Source organism: Trichechus manatus, unplaced genomic scaffold (genome assembly GCF_000243295.1).
Source record: "Trichechus manatus latirostris isolate Lorelei unplaced genomic scaffold, TriManLat1.0 scaffold00033, whole genome shotgun sequence".
Classification (NCBI taxonomy): Eukaryota; Metazoa; Chordata; class Mammalia; order Sirenia; family Trichechidae; genus Trichechus; species Trichechus manatus.
This window is the reverse complement of record NW_004443969.1, coordinates 16535270-16553919: the sequence shown is the minus strand read 5'-3', so window position 1 is coordinate 16553919 and position 18650 is coordinate 16535270. Positions and strand designations below refer to the sequence as shown.

Below are 18650 nucleotides of genomic sequence, written 5' to 3'. Positions count from 1 at the left end.
TTGCTCCCGAAGGGATGAGACCAGTGGAGTATCTTAGATGGCCGCTCACAGGCTTTTAAGACCCCAGACACTACTCACCAAGGTAGAATGTAAAGCATTGTCTTTATAAGCTGTGTCATGCCAATTGAGCTAGATGTTAGGTTATTTTCATTTTTAGCAACATTTCTTAAAAGATGCAGCATGAATTTAAGTCCCAAATATTAATTTTATCTACTATTTTGTTTTCATTGATACTTTCAAAAAAGTTAAAGCTTAAGTTAGATATCTTAAATGTAGGAGAATTGTAATAATGCATTACCAATTAAAAAAAAAGAACCTCAATAATCAACTTTTTCTTTCTCTTTTTGGTGATTTGGTATCTATCATTATGGTTAGTTCAGTTGATTTGCACTAAAGTTTAGGCCTAGCAAACACCTATTGAATTCTTTAAGCATTTTATAGCGTTTCATGCTTAAGGAATAGTAACGAGAGGTTTAGCCTAACAGGAGTCATCCTGAAGTGCTTATTTATTTTATTGTTTTCTTACTTCTTTATCCTATACCCTCCCCTATACCTCCTACTCCACACTAATATGTGAATAAGAAAAAATCTGTACTTCCTTAATGAGTTATTCCGGGGTATTGCATTACTCTAAATTAAGACACCAAGTTGCTGTCAGAGGTTTTTTGTAGTGGAGTTTGACTAGGTTCTCTCTTACAGCTTAATTAAAATTTGAGGAAAGTATTGTTACTATATTTAGTGGTAGAGGTGCAAGGAATCACAGGTACCAGAGGAGAGGGTAGTTGAATCAAAATAGAGTATTTTGAAATATCTTTGGTATAAGTTTCCAGAGACCTAACTGTTCATTGAATTTTTCCACTAGTAAATTTTGAGAACTTAAAGGAGGAAATGGATATAGTATACAGAAGGAAAATAAATGGAGTGAGGGTGGAGATATATATGTATATATACATATATAACAAATATATATACATATACGTATATATATCATAAACTGGAAGTTGGTCATCTGCTTTAGAATTTTAGTATTTCTCAAGTCACAAGTTCTGACTCATAGCTGTTAAGGCTGTTCATCCTTGACTTACCATATGTGATAAATTGAGAAGTGAGAAATACAGTTTTAACCAAGTGTCAGATCTATCTGACATCATATGATCAGTTCTTCATTTGTACTTTTCACGCTATCAATTCTCAGTTTCTAAAAACAACAGAAAGCATGGACTTTTTGCATAATTTCACACCTTTTATATCTGGTTCTTCTTTCCATATCTCATGACTTTTTTTTTTCCTTCCATATTTCTTTTTTGATAATATAAGATTCCTGTGTAATGTTCGTTTCTGAGCTTTTCGATATGAACACATATGCTGTCCCAAAGACAAAATATTTTAGAATTTGGAGCAAATCAGAGTTTCTAGAGCATGCCAATATATTAATATTCATAAAAAGTTCAAATTATATGTTTCTGTCTTTTTTTAAGCGACAGTGTGTTTAATTTGTGGTAGAATGAAACTAGATGCTCCAATTGTTTAGAGATCCTCTTTCATTAAACACATTTCTAGAAAATGAGCACAGAATTTTAAATCGACTTTGAGGAGATTTCAGAGCATTACTACTCAAAGTATGGTCCAGGGACCAGCAGCTCTGGCATCACCTGGAAGCTTGAAGAAATGAAGAATCTCAGTCACAATCAAGACCTACTGAATCAATATCTGTACTTTAAAATTCTTAGATAATTCATGTGTACACTAAAGTTTGAGAAATACTATTTTGGTATATATAGTTAGTTCTGAATGTGACATTGACCAAATGTTAATAACATGCGGGAAGATGTTCATGAGAGACATAATCCATGCAAATCATATTAGAGTGGCAAAATAATAAAAAAGTTGAATAAATCGAATAAATATTTTAAATAATATCATGCTCCCCAGCATGAAATATCAAAATATTGACACTGCCTAAGAGTAATTTTAAGATTTTATATTTATATTTAAGGAAGCTTTTTGATGTTTCTTATTTTTAAATAAAATACTCAAATAAAACACAGCATTTCAATGGCAATTTTACATACGAATGAGGCATCTTTAAAGGAATGCTATGGGTTACTCTTTCTATCCAACATACTGTGCTATTTTATCTTAATTGTGGTCATTAATCAACTTCATCCGATAATATACCTCAGTGAGAAAATCCTGGTGCTGCTGAGTTGATTCTGACTCATAGCGACCATATAGGACAGGGTGGAACAACCCTGTAAGGTTTCCAAAGCTGTAATCTTTACAGAAGCAGGCTGCCACCTCTTTCTCCTGCAGAGCAGCTGGTGGGTTCAAACTGCAAATCTTTTCAGGTGGCAGCCAAGCGCTTAACCACTGTGCCACTAGAGCTCCTTAGTGAGAACATAGATGGAGCCCAAAGTAAAATGCTCCAGAAGAGGATTTGTATATTTTACCAAAATCACAGTTATAGTTCTTCATTTCACAGACTAGTGAAATATTTTACCAAATTATTACATATGTGTGTGTGTGTGTGCACAAATCCACAAAGTTTCATTTCAATGAATTTTCAGTTGAATTCCATATAGAAAAGTATTGAACTGACAAATGGATTGTTTAGAATTCATGTGTAGAATAAGCAAAATAAGCATTGAAACTAAAAGAACAAATGTTGGGCTTTTTGGAAAATTTTCATTTGTATGTACCTGTTCAAACTCTTGCAGAAAATACCAATGTCAAAAACCATGTTAAGAAGTTAGGACCAGATACAAACTGGGTCAATTCTGTTACTCAATGCCTGATTTTCCATTCTGTACATTTCTGTTGACCTTTGCTTTGCCTCCTCTCTTCTATGTCAGGACCCTCTGACCATTTTTCTGCTCATTATCATGGGTATGCAGAGTCAGAAAGGGCAGATGAAACAAAAATAAATCAGTAGTTCTCATTGCAAATATATCTGACAAAAAAGAGTTGGAGGAAGAGGTGGTTAAAATTATAAGTCACAATAAGATCCTGTAGAAGTTTGTTACAACACTATTTACTGTAGAGCAGATTTCAGTATAAAGGTGACTGGCTTTGGAGTCCCTCAAACAGAATAGAATAATGAAATAAGAAAGCATACCTGGGGTCTTTGGTTGATATATAACTTCCATTTATTTTCCACCTCTTTCTTAATCCGCAACATGGGTAATCAGAAAATTGTTATTTTTTTTTTCATTCCTGAGCCAAGTAGATTGACAATAGAGTGTGGCCATTTATAAATTATTAGAATTTTTAATAAATGTAATGAATTCCTCTCTAGTATCCAAATAACAAATATCTCTAGTTTATTAACTTTTATAAAGCCATCCAGATATCATTTAGTGTGTCTGTGAGTTTCAACCTGATTCTCATTGTTTTGTATATTCTCCAGTTATTCTGTATAAACCTTTATATCCAAGGTGCTGTGAAAAGGAGCAATCGCTTGATAAAATTTGGAGAAATGTGACTGTTGCCAGTAGACTATTTCTGTGAGAAAAGAGAAACCTCTTTTGCTCATTCACTATTCACCAAATACTGTTTATTTAGCAGTTGTTTAATTGTTCACATAAATTGGAGACATTAAGTTCTGTTTAAAACAAGGGAGCCAAGGTGCTATTTAATGAACTGAAGCAGTTATATGAGCACACTCAAAGGCCCAACAGCGATCCCTTGCAGGGCATCACAGGGAGAATCTGGCTGAGTGTTTAGTGTTGGCACATTGAACTCAAACTCAAGCCTAGATGAGGCTCTGTCTTTTTTAATATGCAATTGACTACTAAGTAGTTCTTGCTTTCAGTGTTTTGTATAGCTTCAAAGATACTGACTTGCCTGTGTCAGTTCTAGCATGAGGGGATATATGGGTGACAGATGTTAGGAGGTAAAATCTATGGCTGAAGAACAGAAAGACAGATAATTGTACCATATGGTATATGAACCTGCAGTGCTGGCATTTTTCATGCTGGGCTCCAACCTGCCAAGCTAACCAGGCATCGAGGCTGTGCCAAGCTGTAGGAGTAGCAAGACTTCACCAGGGAAAATGTAGTGACTGACATGTGGACCCAACGTCTGCTCTGTCTCAGAGATGCCACACCTAAGAGGAAATAAGCACATTGTGATGAACGGATTAAATGATGAAAAGAAGGGTCTTTGTGCTATGATTCAGTTGGTTGATCATTAAAAGACCTGGCCTCGTTTGTACTTACTGAGGACAACTCTAGGGTCACAATGGATAGGTATTCTGTCATCAAAGTAAAGCATATGGGAATCATGTTCATAGTTAGGATTTGCTGAAAAGAGATGACTACAATTACCTCTAAGCACAGCTGATATACAGCTGGTACACATTGCACAACCATACTAGTGAATAAAACTTCGAAGCCCTTCAATTCAGTTTTGCTACCCAGGGCCTCCTGGAACCCCTTGAGTGACTGATCTCATGTTCATTTAGGCCCAAGTGGGCAAAACTAGAGCCTACCCTGGCACCCCTCAATTTATTTGCCTATCAGCCAACCAGCTACACCTCTGACTTGCCATGTCCTGTTGTCATCTCTGTATCCCTGCACACCTGAAAAGTGATGATAGTACCACACCAAGCAAATGTTCAGTGTTCATTAGTCACCCATGGCTGGCCAAGACTCCCCTCACAGTGTCTTAGACTATTTGTAGGAACTGTAGCCTATAAAGTGCATTTCATCAGTTGTTATGCATTTGATTATTATCCCTGACTATAGGAGCTGTGTAACTATCAACATACCTACTTACATACTTACACATACTTAGCATAGCTTCTCAATTTTGGCATTTGACATGCTTTTCTTCCCCTTTCCTTAAGATCCCTCTGTAATCATTTGACAAAGAAGATAGAGAGATAGACAGACAGGGATACATAATTAGGCTTCCTTGACTCCTCTGTTTCTTTGTCACAGGGGCTTGAGAGTGTACCAGAGTATAATGTACTGATACATAAACCAGGTTTTGAAGACATAAGAGATCTGAAGTCAAATAATAGCACTACAATTCTCTGACCTTGAAGAAGATATTTCACCTGTGCAATCCTTAATTTCCTAAGCCATACAATAGCAACTGTAATACCTAACTCATAATGTTCTCTGAAAATTTAATAAGATGATGGACATGTGTGCTACCACATAGCCTAGAACATAATAAACAGCCATTTCCTATTAATATAATATTACATTTACAGGATGTAATAAAGAATAATTTGCTTCCATTAAGAGTGACTCATAAAATCATTTTCAGAGTTAACACCATTTTGAATGCCATAAAAACTTAAATTTGGAAGAATATCTTTCATCAACAACATTTCACTTCTTGTCTGAAATATATAATATACATGCTGTACCAGTGATTTAAGACTTTTATCTTTAAGGATGTTTGTACCATCCTATGGACTTTAAATTAGACTGTTTAACGTTCTATTTTCCTCTGAAGAATAAATTGGCTTATATAGAAGTCACCATTTCTCATAATATGGTTCTTCCAGTGACAGACATTAACTTCCCATTCTCTAACCCATCCCTCTCACTGTAATACCATTCACATGCTAATCAGGTCTCTCAAACAATTGCTTGTTTTTACATACAGCATAGAATTCTTTCTGAAAATGTGATATAAAGAGATTTAAGATACTTATTTACTTCCTCTTCTCTCTTCTCCATTTTTCTCTTATCTACTCTTTCCAAACAAACATTAGATATTTTTTTCCAAATGGATGAACTTGTATAACTTTCATTCTTGTAAATTACTAGTAAAACAGAAAAGATCTTTCTACTCTTTGTCTATATATATCACAGTGAGTACAAGTCATTCAATCAAGGGAGGTGGAACAAACTTTTCTCTGAACATTCTGTAAATTACAAAAATAGTTTTCCTTTTTAAGTCAGTGTGTATATTTCAGTACTCTCTCAAGTGAGCCCTAAAGCATAAAAAAAGCTTATTCTCCAAATTTTGTAGAGTTGTCATTTTTACGTTCTCTAAACTATGGCAAAGAACTAGTTTGATAAGAAATGATGCTTGCCATCAAGTGGATCCTCCAAGTAGCCTTCCTCATTTGTTTTTAATTTGAGATCAAGGAAGTACAGGGACATTGTGTTTACAAGCTTTGCTTCCTTGTATATTTACAAATCAAATGTTGGCTTGGTTACTTGGAGAAAATTATATAGTGCTTTTCAAGCGTTTCAGAAATAGTTAATATATTTAAAAGCCCTTTGACTGTTATCACTTGAGCAACATACCATCAAAATCCTTTTCTACATTAATCACCTGACATTAACCTCAGTGTTTAGGCCTTAACTGGAGACCTGCAGCTACACCTTTATTATCTTAGCCTACAGAGGAAGAGACTGGAGACATAATCTGATTTCACAAAAAAAAAAAAAAAAAAATTTCTTCTTAAGAGCGGCCAATAGCAATACCATCGTGTGTGCAATCTTTGGCTCAGAAGCAATCTCTAACGTGTTTGTGGAATCAAGGATTGAATGACTTTGGCTGTCTTACCATGTGGATATGCCATTTGGCTACTCCCACTCAATGTTCCTTTGAAGCTGTAAGACCCCTTTCCTCTAGGAGATAGATGTGTGGGACTAGCTGATTTTAGCCTGTCTTTTCCTGTCAGCCATCAGTCTTTTACATGCTTCCTTCCAGGGAGGTCATCTCTCCTGATTGAGCAAGCCCGCCTGGCTGCACTGAACTTCAGAACTGCAATCAGGAGCTGTCGTGTGGTTACAATAGGTACAGTAATCCCAGAGAGCAAGAGAACAAAGCACTGACTTTCAAGACAAAACACTTACCTTTTCTTCAGTTATACTCCCAAATGGAACATTTTATCTTTTGCTTCATTAGTCATTTTATCTGTGAATTGGGTAAATCTTTTCCTCACAGAGGATTATTATTACTTTTTTAATTTTAAAGTTATTAGTAAAATATATATAACAAAAATTTTGACCCTTTAACCATTTTTAAGTGTACAATTCAGTAGCATTAATTACATTTACTATGTTGTGCAGCTATCACCAGTATCCATTTCTAAAGGATTTTCATCACCCTAAATAAAGACGCAAAACCCCTTAAGCAATAACTCCCCATTTTCCCTCTACCCCACAGCACTTGGTAACCACTAATAAAATTTTTTCCTTCTGCATTTGCCTAGTCTAGATTTCGCTTAGTATGTTTTCAAGGTTCGTCTATGTCATCACATGTATCAGAACTTCGTTTCTCTGTATGGCTGAATGATATTCCGTGGTCTGCATATACCACATTTTGTTTATTTTTTCATCTTTGATGGACCCTTGAGTTGTTCCCTGCTGAGGATTTTTAAGAAATGACTATAACATTCCTTTCACCTCTTAAAGACTCAGCATAGGATTTCTGAAAATTGAAGATAGAAGGGCACCTTCTCTCTGATTCTTTAATTAAATGCATGCTCATTCATTTAAAAAGTCAGAGAGAGACGGAGAGAGAGAGTGTTGAGGGCTAATTTTAAATATCAACAAAATAAGGGGGACCCAAAAAATGAGATGTGAGTATCAGTCAGGGACTTTCCTCTTTCTCGCAAATGGAAGTATTTTTATTATTTTCACACAATATCTGAAATTCCACTCTAAATCAATCCATTGTTTCTCTATGATTCCTATTAAAATGCAAATATATTAACTGTGAGAAATACCAGAAACAAACAAACCAGTTGCCATCGAGAAGATTCCAACTCACAGTATCCCTATAGGACAGAGTAGGACTGCCCTATAGGATTTCCAAGGAATGGCAGGTGGATTAAATACTTAACCACTGCACCACCAGGACTCCTAGTTTATCAAGTTCCCTAGCAAAAAGCAAGGCTCTAAGGAATTAAAAAACACGTAGGCATATTTTAACTGAGACAGAGGGAGAGAGAAGGGATTTTCTGGACGTTGTGTCAGTGTGTGGGGTGAACTCAGCAATTCAAGAAAATGAAAAGAATTGATGCATGGGGAGGAATAAATGAGCATTTAAAATATCTTTTAAAGAGCACTGATTTTTTTACTATGATTTTTTACAATTTTTACAATGATTTTTTTAATCATTCAAGCTGTGAGTTGCCTCCATTAACACTGATTTTAATTAATGTCAATGCTGTAATGACAACCACTCATAAAACAGTGATTTTATTTATTTTCTGGCCTATTTTCCCTTGTAATGGAAGATCAGAAAGCAAGACAGTTCATTGGCCTGATAAGTGTCTTATTTGTAAGGCTATAATTAATGACAACAATACTTTGGCTATGTCCATACAATGTTCTGATTCACCAATTTTGCCGTATTCTAAAAGTTTACAGTTTCATTGTAGGTGAATGTTATGACTTAACCTATATATGTTTGATTTGGCTGCTGACAGTCAATTAAACTTGTAAAAATCACTTGATACAAAGTTGACAGAAAACACACACACACACACACATACAAACAGTAGGATATAAGGCTCTCTATTATAACTAACACTATTTTGGGATGTGATTCAGAAGTCGTTATTAAAAGAGTCTTAACTAACCATCCATTTATTCATATCATAATAGTACGCACAATAGTGACTTTGATCATAGCCGAATTCGTTAAAATACAGCACAAGCTTCCTTTGGTGACTAGATGTGCTTTTCATATACTAAACACAGAAGTTTATCTGTGTATGTTATATGCAAGGACTCTTATTCACTGTAACTCTTAAAGAATGAGGGCTAAAGAGAAAGGAATTTTAAACCCTGGACCAAGTTATCAAAGCTACAAAATCTCCTTCCCCAGGACCTTTAAAAATAGAGCAGACATCAGAGATGTCTTAGGGGTAGCGCAGCTGGGCAAACTCAGTCACCTTTACATCACTTCCATTTGTTGACTCTTCACAATATCCATTTGGAATATATAAATACACAGCCATTACTGTAACCTATTTTATACAGAAGCTATTTAATTTGAGGGAGTTACTATTAGATTGAATGCCCATGTGTTTTTACAGTTCATTATTCATATTCCTGCATCCTCAAGTGCTATCATATAGAATACTCTAACAAATGATATCAATTAATACTGTTTTTAATTTAGTAGTTGAAACTCATAAATCCAATCTTAATTCTCTTTGAAATACTATAAATTTCTTTCATTTTTTTCCTTCACTTAAATTAAAATATCAATTTGTCCAGTAAAGTAGCTCACATGCAGAAGTAAATTTAGTTTAAAAATAAGAATAGGATCTTATGAAAGAAACATCATTCTCAGAAAGTTTTACTACTGTGTAAAGGAATTTATGTTTAATATTAAACATATCTATGATATTAAGTATCTTTATATTATGTACTAATTTTACTAAATAACATGGAATAAATAATGTGGTTCACATGTTTTCTAGTTTTCATAAGTGGCCAGAGTGTTGTAAGTATGTTGATTTCTCAGGTATGAGAATTATAATTGATGTTATAAAGTAATATTTCCATACACTTAGTTGTATAGGAATTACCCTTTCCCCCTTAAAATACTAAAGATGGTAGTCTGTCTCTAATATTTCCAAGAAAAGGATCTGATTGTGTGTGAAAAGCATTCTAAAAATAAAACAAAACAAAAAACACAAAAAACCATAGAGATAGAAAAGATTAAGCACTTACAATCAGGTTAGTGGTGCACCAGATGTCTTCAGATATGATGTAGTTATGATAATATTAACACTTGTTTTCAAATAATTCTAGGAAAGTTAATAATTTAAGGCACTTGTCACAAATTGTTTGAAATCACAGGATCTTTAATTTAATAAAAAGAAAATTATCACAGGATTAGATATGTAAAAACTACACATTCTAAGGTAACCTATCAACAAATATCATTCAAATATTCCTTGGTATTGTTTTAAAACTTAAAACTTGGTTTTCTAAATGTTAAGTTTTAAATAATTTTTCAAAATACAACCAAATAATTTTCTAAATGAATACAGAAGTATAATCAGATGAATCCAAAACTGTGCATGATTTCCAAAAATTACTTTGAATTTTGTGCCTTTTTTGGTGATAGCTTTACACACCAAATTATTTTTTACCCAATTATCTGTCAACTAGTAATAAATATGCTTTTATTCCTACATTATGCTACCAATATTATATAGTGGGGAGGCATTTAAAAAATTAAAAGTCTTATACCTCAAGAAATATATGCAAAACTATATCTCTTATACAGTTCATAAACTATATAAATATATTTTATGGCAAAAAAATGATTTCATATTAACAATGTTCTAAATGAGTTCATAGAGCAAATTGGGATTAATGAGATCCTCAAAATGCTCTCATTTTTATAGTGGTTCCCAGCTATGATTTCGTTTGCTCTTTATGACAATTGTGTGAGAAAGGCACTATTCTTATCCTCATTTTTCCTCTGTGAAAGTATTGTCTCAGTGAGGTTAAGTATTTTACTCAAGTTTAGACAACTAATAAAGGGCAGATCAAAATTCAAGTCCAAAGGTTTGGTCCCTAAACCTCACACGCTTTCTACTACACCATGATGCTTTTCACAAAGGAAAACTTTCATGGAGAACCCTGGGTTTAAGCTTGAACTTGTAAGGATTTTATTGGGTGAAAATGAAAGAGAAGGTTTACATTCCAGATGAAGATCCAGAGTTCAGAACTGCATAAAGAAAGATTCAGAATTTGGAGTATGTTCTGTGTATTTTAGAGAAGGGAAAGATGAGCCTGAATGGAGTTGACTGTTGTTGTAAGTATTATTAATTGTAATTAATCCTAACTAAGTTTCAGTTAGACAATGAAATCAGGCAAGAGAATATAGGTTTGTTGTGACCACCAGTTAAGAACTATCATAATTTTGAGTACAGTCATTGAATGAAAGAGATATTTGTAGATCATAGTCTCAGAATGTGTTAATGGTGGAAAAAGGTTACTTTTAGCATGTCAAAAGGAAGCGGAAATTAGCCAGGAGTTAAAATGTACTGTGCATTCCTACAACTATATGTTGAACACCTATTCTGTTTGGCAGTGTGCTAGGTGCTTATATTACAGAGACGGATGACAGATAATAACTGACATCAGATATCTGATAGTCCTGCTAAGATATGGTGATGTAGTGATAAATGCAGAAATATGACTTATCTGCCACTATAGTAGAAGAAAAATCTTCATCTCTTCGTAAAATGCACTATCTCAATTATCTTCAATCTGAAAATACATTTGATGAGGCTTTCTTACCCCTTCTTGCTGAATAAAGTAAGATCTTTATTTAAAAAGTAATTTAAATATTCAAAAGGATATGGATGAATGGCAGTATCTTTGAAATATTCAGAAACAAAGCATATTTTAATTAAATAGGTAAGGCCTATACCATTTTAAAAGTACAAATACTATCCTCATTTGTTAATATAATTTAAACCTGTGAGAGTTTTTCTTTTTTTATTAATTATTTTAATTATTTTTCTGTGCAGTTCACATCTCCAGAAATTAGATTTGGGGGACTAAAAATGTTTTTTAGATGTTCATTATTGAAAGCTGAGGTGATATTCTTATAAGGATTATTAATATTTTTTTAAATTTTGTAGTGCCTTTGTACTATTTTGAAATTCCTCAAGTGCCAACTTGTCACTCCAACCCTTCTCACAGCTCCCCTCTCCCCAGTCAATTCAGCAACTAAAGGTTAATGCCAGGTATATCCGAGCACTGTGACCATACTACTTGCTATGGCCAGCTTATGATTTGTGGTTGTAAAATGTCTTGAATGCCATGCCTGCCTAAAAGACTTCCTGAGATGAATCACTTCATGTGACACGAATGTTTTCCTCGGAACTCATGCAACCTCCATTATTACATGTCATTCCTTGTTAGATAGAGAGAGAGAATCGGTGATCAGTTTGACTCTTTTGTCCATTTATAGGATGGACTAGAGAAAACTCATGGGAGATACACACTTTCACTACACAAGTGATCACTGAAAATCAAAGAAGGGTTATTCCGCAAAGCAACCATACACTAAATATAAATATTGCCTGATGTCTAGGAGATTTTCAGGAGAGGCAGGCATTGCTATTTCTCACCCTTCCCCATCTCCACCCCTATTTTACAGAAAGAACAACAACAAAAAATGGTTTTTGCAGAACTTCCCAATTGGTGTATCCAAACACTAGTCAAATGTGTTTAAGATATTGATCCCTCAACTTTAAGTGTGACTCCCAAAGCCTTGGACAATGTCTACAAGCAGTTTCTGCTATTTACCTCAGTATACTTTACAAATATTGTCACTGATGTGAAAATTTGAGAAGGACTGGTAAAAAAGTACAGTCCATCCAGCTATGTTCTAGCTGTCTATGGGTTACCCAGTGATGGTGGAATCCAAGCCGAGGATGTATCAAAGATGGGAAGACCATAGTGCCAGTCTTATAAAGAAGCCAAGTAAACATTTAGTTCTCCCAAACTAACTTCTCTTTGGTTTCTACATTACCTCTAGAAATAATCTAATAGTTACATATATTGCCTTTGAGAAATCCAAACATTTTTCCTGTTTTCTCAAAATTTGCAAGTAGCTATTTTTTTTAAAATTTTGTAGTGCTCTACTGGCCTCCAGATATTCATTTCACTCCTACTATCATGTTCATGGAAGGACCCCTAGTGGCACAGTGGTTAAGCGCTCAGCTGCTAACCTAAAGTTCTGCAGTTTGAACCTACCAGCTGCTCCACTCAGGAGGAAGATGTGGAAATCTGCGTTTGTAAAGATTACAGCCTCGGAAACCCTATGGGGCCCCTCTGCTCTGTCCTAGAGTGTCACTATGTGTTGTAATCAGTCGACGGCAACGGGTATGGTGTTTGGCATCATGTTCATCAGCTACCTGACAACATTAAAGATGATAAATCATACTTTCATTTGAGCTGACTCACGTATCATTTAAAAAATCTTTTTTTCTCACAAGAACTACTGAGTCATTTTGATCCATAATCAATGTCCATGGAAGCAGCAGTAAAGAAATCAAAGGACATATTGCGTTGGGCAAATCTGCTGCAAAAGACGTCTTAAAGTGTTAAAAAACAAACACGTCACTTTGAGGACTAAGGTGTGCCTGACCCAAGCATGGTATTTTCAATTGTGTCATATGCATGTGAAACCTGGACAATCAATAAGGAAGACTGAAGAAGAATTGACACCTTTGAATTATGGTGTTGGCGAAGAATATTGTATATACCATGGACTGCCAGAAGAACGAAAAAATCTGTCTTGGAAGTGTGACCAGAATGATCTGCAGAAGCAAGCATGGTGAGACTTCATCTCACATACTTTGGACATGTTATCAGGAGGAGGCAGTCCCCAGAAAAGGACATCATGCGTGGTAGAGAGTCTGGAAAAAGAGGAAAACCCTCTATGAAATGGACTGACATAGTGGTTGCAACAATGGGCTCAAACACAGCAATGATTGTGAGGATGACACAGGACTGAGCAGTGTTTCATCCTGTTGTACATAGGGTTGTTATGAGTCAGAACCAACTCACCCGTACCTACCTGTAAAATTTTCCAGAATTATAAGGTATTATTTCTATAGGTTATTTTTATAGACAGGTCTAACTACAACTGGCTTAAACACTACTTTGACATTTATACACGGATACATGTATTTAAAATTTTAAGAATCAGCCAAAAATCAAACCAAACCTGTTGCCATCGAGTTGATTCCAACTCATGGTGGCTTTATAGGAGGACAGAGTAGAACTGCCCTGTAGAATTTCCAAGGAGCGGCTGGCGGATTTGAACTGCAGATCTTTTGGCTAGCAGCCGAGCTCTTACCCACTGTGTCACCAGGGCTCCAAGAATCAGCTAATTAGTTTTTAAAATAACTACTTGGTAATTGTTGGTCTTAGAAGTTTATAGTTTTTCAAAATTAATTTGTCTTTTAATTTTATTTTTAAAATTAATTTATGTTAATCTTATAAATGGAAGATTAAATAGCTAAGGAATCTCAGTGAAAAGTATTTCACTTGTTTTTCTCTCTGTAATTTGGATGTAAATGTATGTATTTGTACTTTAATTATATAAATATGTATATATATGTGTATATATATATATATGGAACTAAATGTATATTTTTAGAAATATTTTATACTCAAGTTACAGAGATATGTTACAGTAAAATGAGTTGTGCATTTGGGGTGACAGGTGTTTGACAAAATGAATAGCCTTGTATAGCAGTAATTGTATAAATATATGTGAAAAACTACAGAGAAACCTGTTAGTGGCAACGCTTCAGCTGGTGAAGCTGCGTCATAAAAACATGTTTACATCCCCCAAACATAAACGGTTGAGAGAAAGTTCCTTTGGCATAAAACAAAAATCACATATACCTATAATTTATATTTTGAAAATCATACCTTACTTTTGGTGACCCCAGTTTTTTTTTTTGGTTTGTTTGTGTAGTAATTTAGATTTTCTTTTTTTCTTTGTTGTCAAATTATATCACATCATTATTTTCACAGTTCTCATAATTTTGCATATCCTAGAATATATCAGATTGACTTTTTCATTATTATTATTGTTTTGCCTCAACTAAATGAAAGCAAAGCTTATGATATTTTTGAGCCTTTTTTCCCCCCCTCCTTTTGGGGCTTGAGGCAGAAAATAAAGTAATGAGGTATAAGTGTTCTCCAAAGAACAACTTGGCTTCTTGGAACAGAATCTTTTCTTAGCTGTGATAACAGCAAACACTTATTTAATATTTGCCAGGCAGTGTTCTAAGAGCTTTTAATATAGTCCTCACACCCACCCTGTAAATTTAGGGAAACTGAAGCACAGAGACATTTCATAATTTGCCCAAATCACTCAGTTTATAAGTGATGGAGCCAGAATTTGGACCCAATAATCTGGCTCCACAGGAGAGAAGGACATCATGCTTGGTAAAGTAGAGGATCAGCGAAAAAGAGGAAAACCCTCAAAGAGATGGATTAACATAGTAGCTACAACAATGAGCTCAAACATAGCAACAATTGTGAGGATAGTGTGGGACCAGGCAGTGTTTTCTACATAAGGTCACTATGAGTCGGAACTGACTCCATGGCACCTAACAACGATCTGGCTCCAGAGTCTAATATAAATAAATGCTATGCTGTGTTTACTTACATGATTAATATATGTTGAATTCCTGCTCTTAGCTTGCTTCTCGCAGTGCTCAGTGTTTAGCATTCAGTACTTGTTCACATTCACAACAACCCTACATGATAGGCTCAGTGATATTCCAGTTTTATAGATTAAAAACAAAAACAAAACCTAATGCACAGTTTATTAAATAAATTAATTCCCCAGACTGATTGACAGAGCTGTGATTAAAACCTTAGTGTGTTTGCAACTAGATTCCCGGCCTTTGCAATAATCAATGTCAGATTAATATATGATTGTAGTCAAATTGTTATTACTGTGCTTTGGATTTAGGAGAGCTGTGTAAAAGTAAAAATCATATGGGGAATGTGGAAATGGTCTGTAGAAGTGCAGATAAGATTTGGGAATTAGCAATCTGAGATTTAAATAGTACAGAAAATTTCTAATTGGATGTCTGATAAAGATTTAGAATTGTCGCATTTGGAGGAAAGACTTTATATTTTGACTTAAGTTTATCTTGAAAAACATGATTGTACAAAGTGCACTTACCACCAGCAGGCAAACTCAACTCATTGCCTCCCGACTCTTTAGCAAATTCTACTGCATTATAGATGCTCAGTAATTTTGTTTTTTAAATAAAAAATATAACTAGCTGTTCTTTGTATTCTCAAATAACAGTTTAAAAGTAAATAACTTTTAGTTTGACACAAGTTCATTTAAATTCCACAAAAACCTTTTTTTAATAATATTTTTATATATAGTTTATATAATTTTTACAAGAGGTCTGCCAAGAATTTGCCAGCTATCCTGTGGTAATATTTTCTTTAGTTTTGTTTTGTAAACTAATGCTAGTAATTACTCATTCTTATCAGTTTTAGCATTAAAAAAGCAAAGCTAACATGCACCATTCTGTTCCATTTTATATTTATTTTAGGTCCAGAAGAAATAGAATTCAAGTGCCCCTTGAATCACATTCCTTGCCTTGGTACGAACAAATGTGTGCATTTATCTCAACTGTGCAACGGCATTGTAGACTGCTCGGATGGGTATGATGAAGGAGTACATTGCCGGGGTGAGTCCATTTGCTGAACAAAGCAACTGAAATATTAAATTTTGCATAGTTTTTTAATGAAAGATCAAAGAGAAACTATAACCTGCCTTTCCTTTCAACCATAATCTATCAATTATTGAGAAAGCATGAATTTTATCGCCAGAGACATTCAGTATGAATTTTAAGCTGCAACTATTGTGTTTTATTGGAAAACACAGAAGAAGAAACACATTTAGGCTTTGAAGTTGGGCTCTTAAACAATTATATATTTCATACAAACAACTACTTTTGGAGCAAAGGACAATGAGAAGTCTTTGTTACAGTAGATTGATATCATACAGTTTTACAAAGTTGTTTCTTCTGAACCTTTGCTTAAACAAGAAGGTTTTGAAGTAAAACCTCTGCAATTAAACATTTTAGTAGGATGTATTCACAGGAAATTTATTTTTTAATATAATTTCTATTAAGTTGTACTATTAGCTTTCTTCTAATTTTCTTTCTTTTTAAAAATCAACATCTAAATTTTACAGTGGTTTCGATGTTTATATGTATCTTAATGATATGAGGGAGAGAAATTTTAAATCTAAAAATTAATAAAGAGTTAACTGTAACTGGTGCATTTTAATAAAATTATGTTTGGGGGGAATTTGAGACTGAGAAATATAAGATCATAGGAAGAAGTCCAGGACCAAAATAAGCACCTGGGTCTGGGTACAGAATAAAGGTATCAGTCAAGTGAATCAGGCTGCAAGATGGCGCCAGGAAAGAAATATTTGCACCTGAGGTCCCTATCTCCGATTCTCACAGACTTAGTGTAACACAAAGAAAATTGTAGCCGAGATGTCAAGTAGTAACAGGGGGTGACAGTAAGACAATACAGAATAGAGGGGACGGTAGAAAATTGAAGATGCATATCTGGTTTCTGGAGAGACTCACTCAAGTTGTTGCCGTATGGAAAAAGACTCCAGGATTACTGGAAGCTCCAATTTTTCAGGTGGAGCTCCAAATCTGGATTTGAATATTCAGACTCGTTTAATGTCAGTTACTACATTAAAATATATATATGTGTGTGTATATATATATGTATTTATATTTATATTATGTTCAACAATGTATAGGCCAAACAAACCTATCTGAGGCCTGACCAGGCTTGCTGGCTACCAGTTTCTCACCTCTTGGCTGAAGTAAACTTGACTCAATACCAAAGATGGAGAGATATGTTAGAAAAAGTATAAATCCCACAAAGATAACCTGAGGAAGTGAGGATGTTGAGAGACCTTATATAAAATCACCTGGGTCACTAGGTCTTTTCCCTCTTTAAAAGGGATGTCTAATTATCTGACGCTGGGCAAATTCAGAGATGGAAGTTAAGTCTTCAGCAGGTTCTTTCTTTGTCTAAGTTTCCATTCTTAGCCATGAACACTGACAGATTCACATAAACGAGCCAGCAGAGTCTTAGTTTCGGTTATAAATACGTGTGATAATAGTGACTTAAGGTATTTTATTTTTATTTAGGAGGCTTTGTGATGTATCTTATTTTTTATAATAACAGTATATTTATGGTGTATTTAATTTTTAATATTTGCTATATTTTTGTTATGATATATTAAAACAGAATGATATTAATGGAAGTACTGAATGTAAAGTGATGGGAATTAAATTAATTTTCTTTTCAGAAATTATATTTTCTAAGAGTAGTTCAATCTACTTCAATTATTATTTAGGATTCTTGTTCTATTAAAAAATAACTTTTCAGATAGATATGTGTGAATAAGCTTCTAAAAGTGTAAGAGTTGCATTACCAAATACTTCCTCATTGGTGATTACACAAATTTAATATCTTACACACATTTCAGTTCTATGGATCATACAAAAATATATCCTAGAGTTTTCTAATAAAGTTTAGAGTTTGTGATCTAATAAATGCAGGGATATGTTATAGTTAAAGCAGAGGATTCAAATTAAAACATTTTGAACAAAAACAAAATGGTGTTAAAATTTATCTTAATGATTGAAAATAGCAGCATATGCTTTAAATTGGGATAGATTTAAAGTATGTGATTGTTTATGCTCTTTTCTCCTGTTCTAATTCAGCTTTCTGTTTCGAGTTTCATTCCTTTATCATGAGTGACAACTTTTTTTTTCTTTCTTAATTTACCCGTAGCAGGTTAATTGTACCATCTTCTTTCTCAAAAAAATTTCTATTTTTCATCAAAGTATCTTAAAAGATCTAAGTACCTATTCATTATGACCTGGGATAGACATAGAAGTAACAAGAAGTATATTCAGATTTCAACTTACTATGTATTTACACCATGCAGGGTTTTACACCTAATTCTGTGACCTTGTACACTACATACAATAATAGTATCAAGGTGACTGAAAGAACAGTCATTCCAGAGTCAGTGGTTAAACAAAATATATCTGCACTGAAAAAGAAAACTCAGAAACGTCGTTATGCATGCTTGGTCTTATACAA

At 34.1% G+C, this 18650-nt stretch overlaps 1 protein-coding gene across 1 annotated transcript in view; it reads left to right on the top strand.

The window, feature by feature from the left end:
- LRP1B (LDL receptor related protein 1B) overlaps positions 1–18650 on the top strand; it is a 1771065-nt gene that overhangs the window by 348137 nt on the left and 1404278 nt on the right. Inside the window, exon 3 of the mRNA XM_004375116.1 lies at positions 16055–16192. Coding sequence (XP_004375173.1) covers positions 16055–16192 — 138 coding nt within the window. The remainder of the gene's footprint in view (positions 1–16054; positions 16193–18650) is intronic.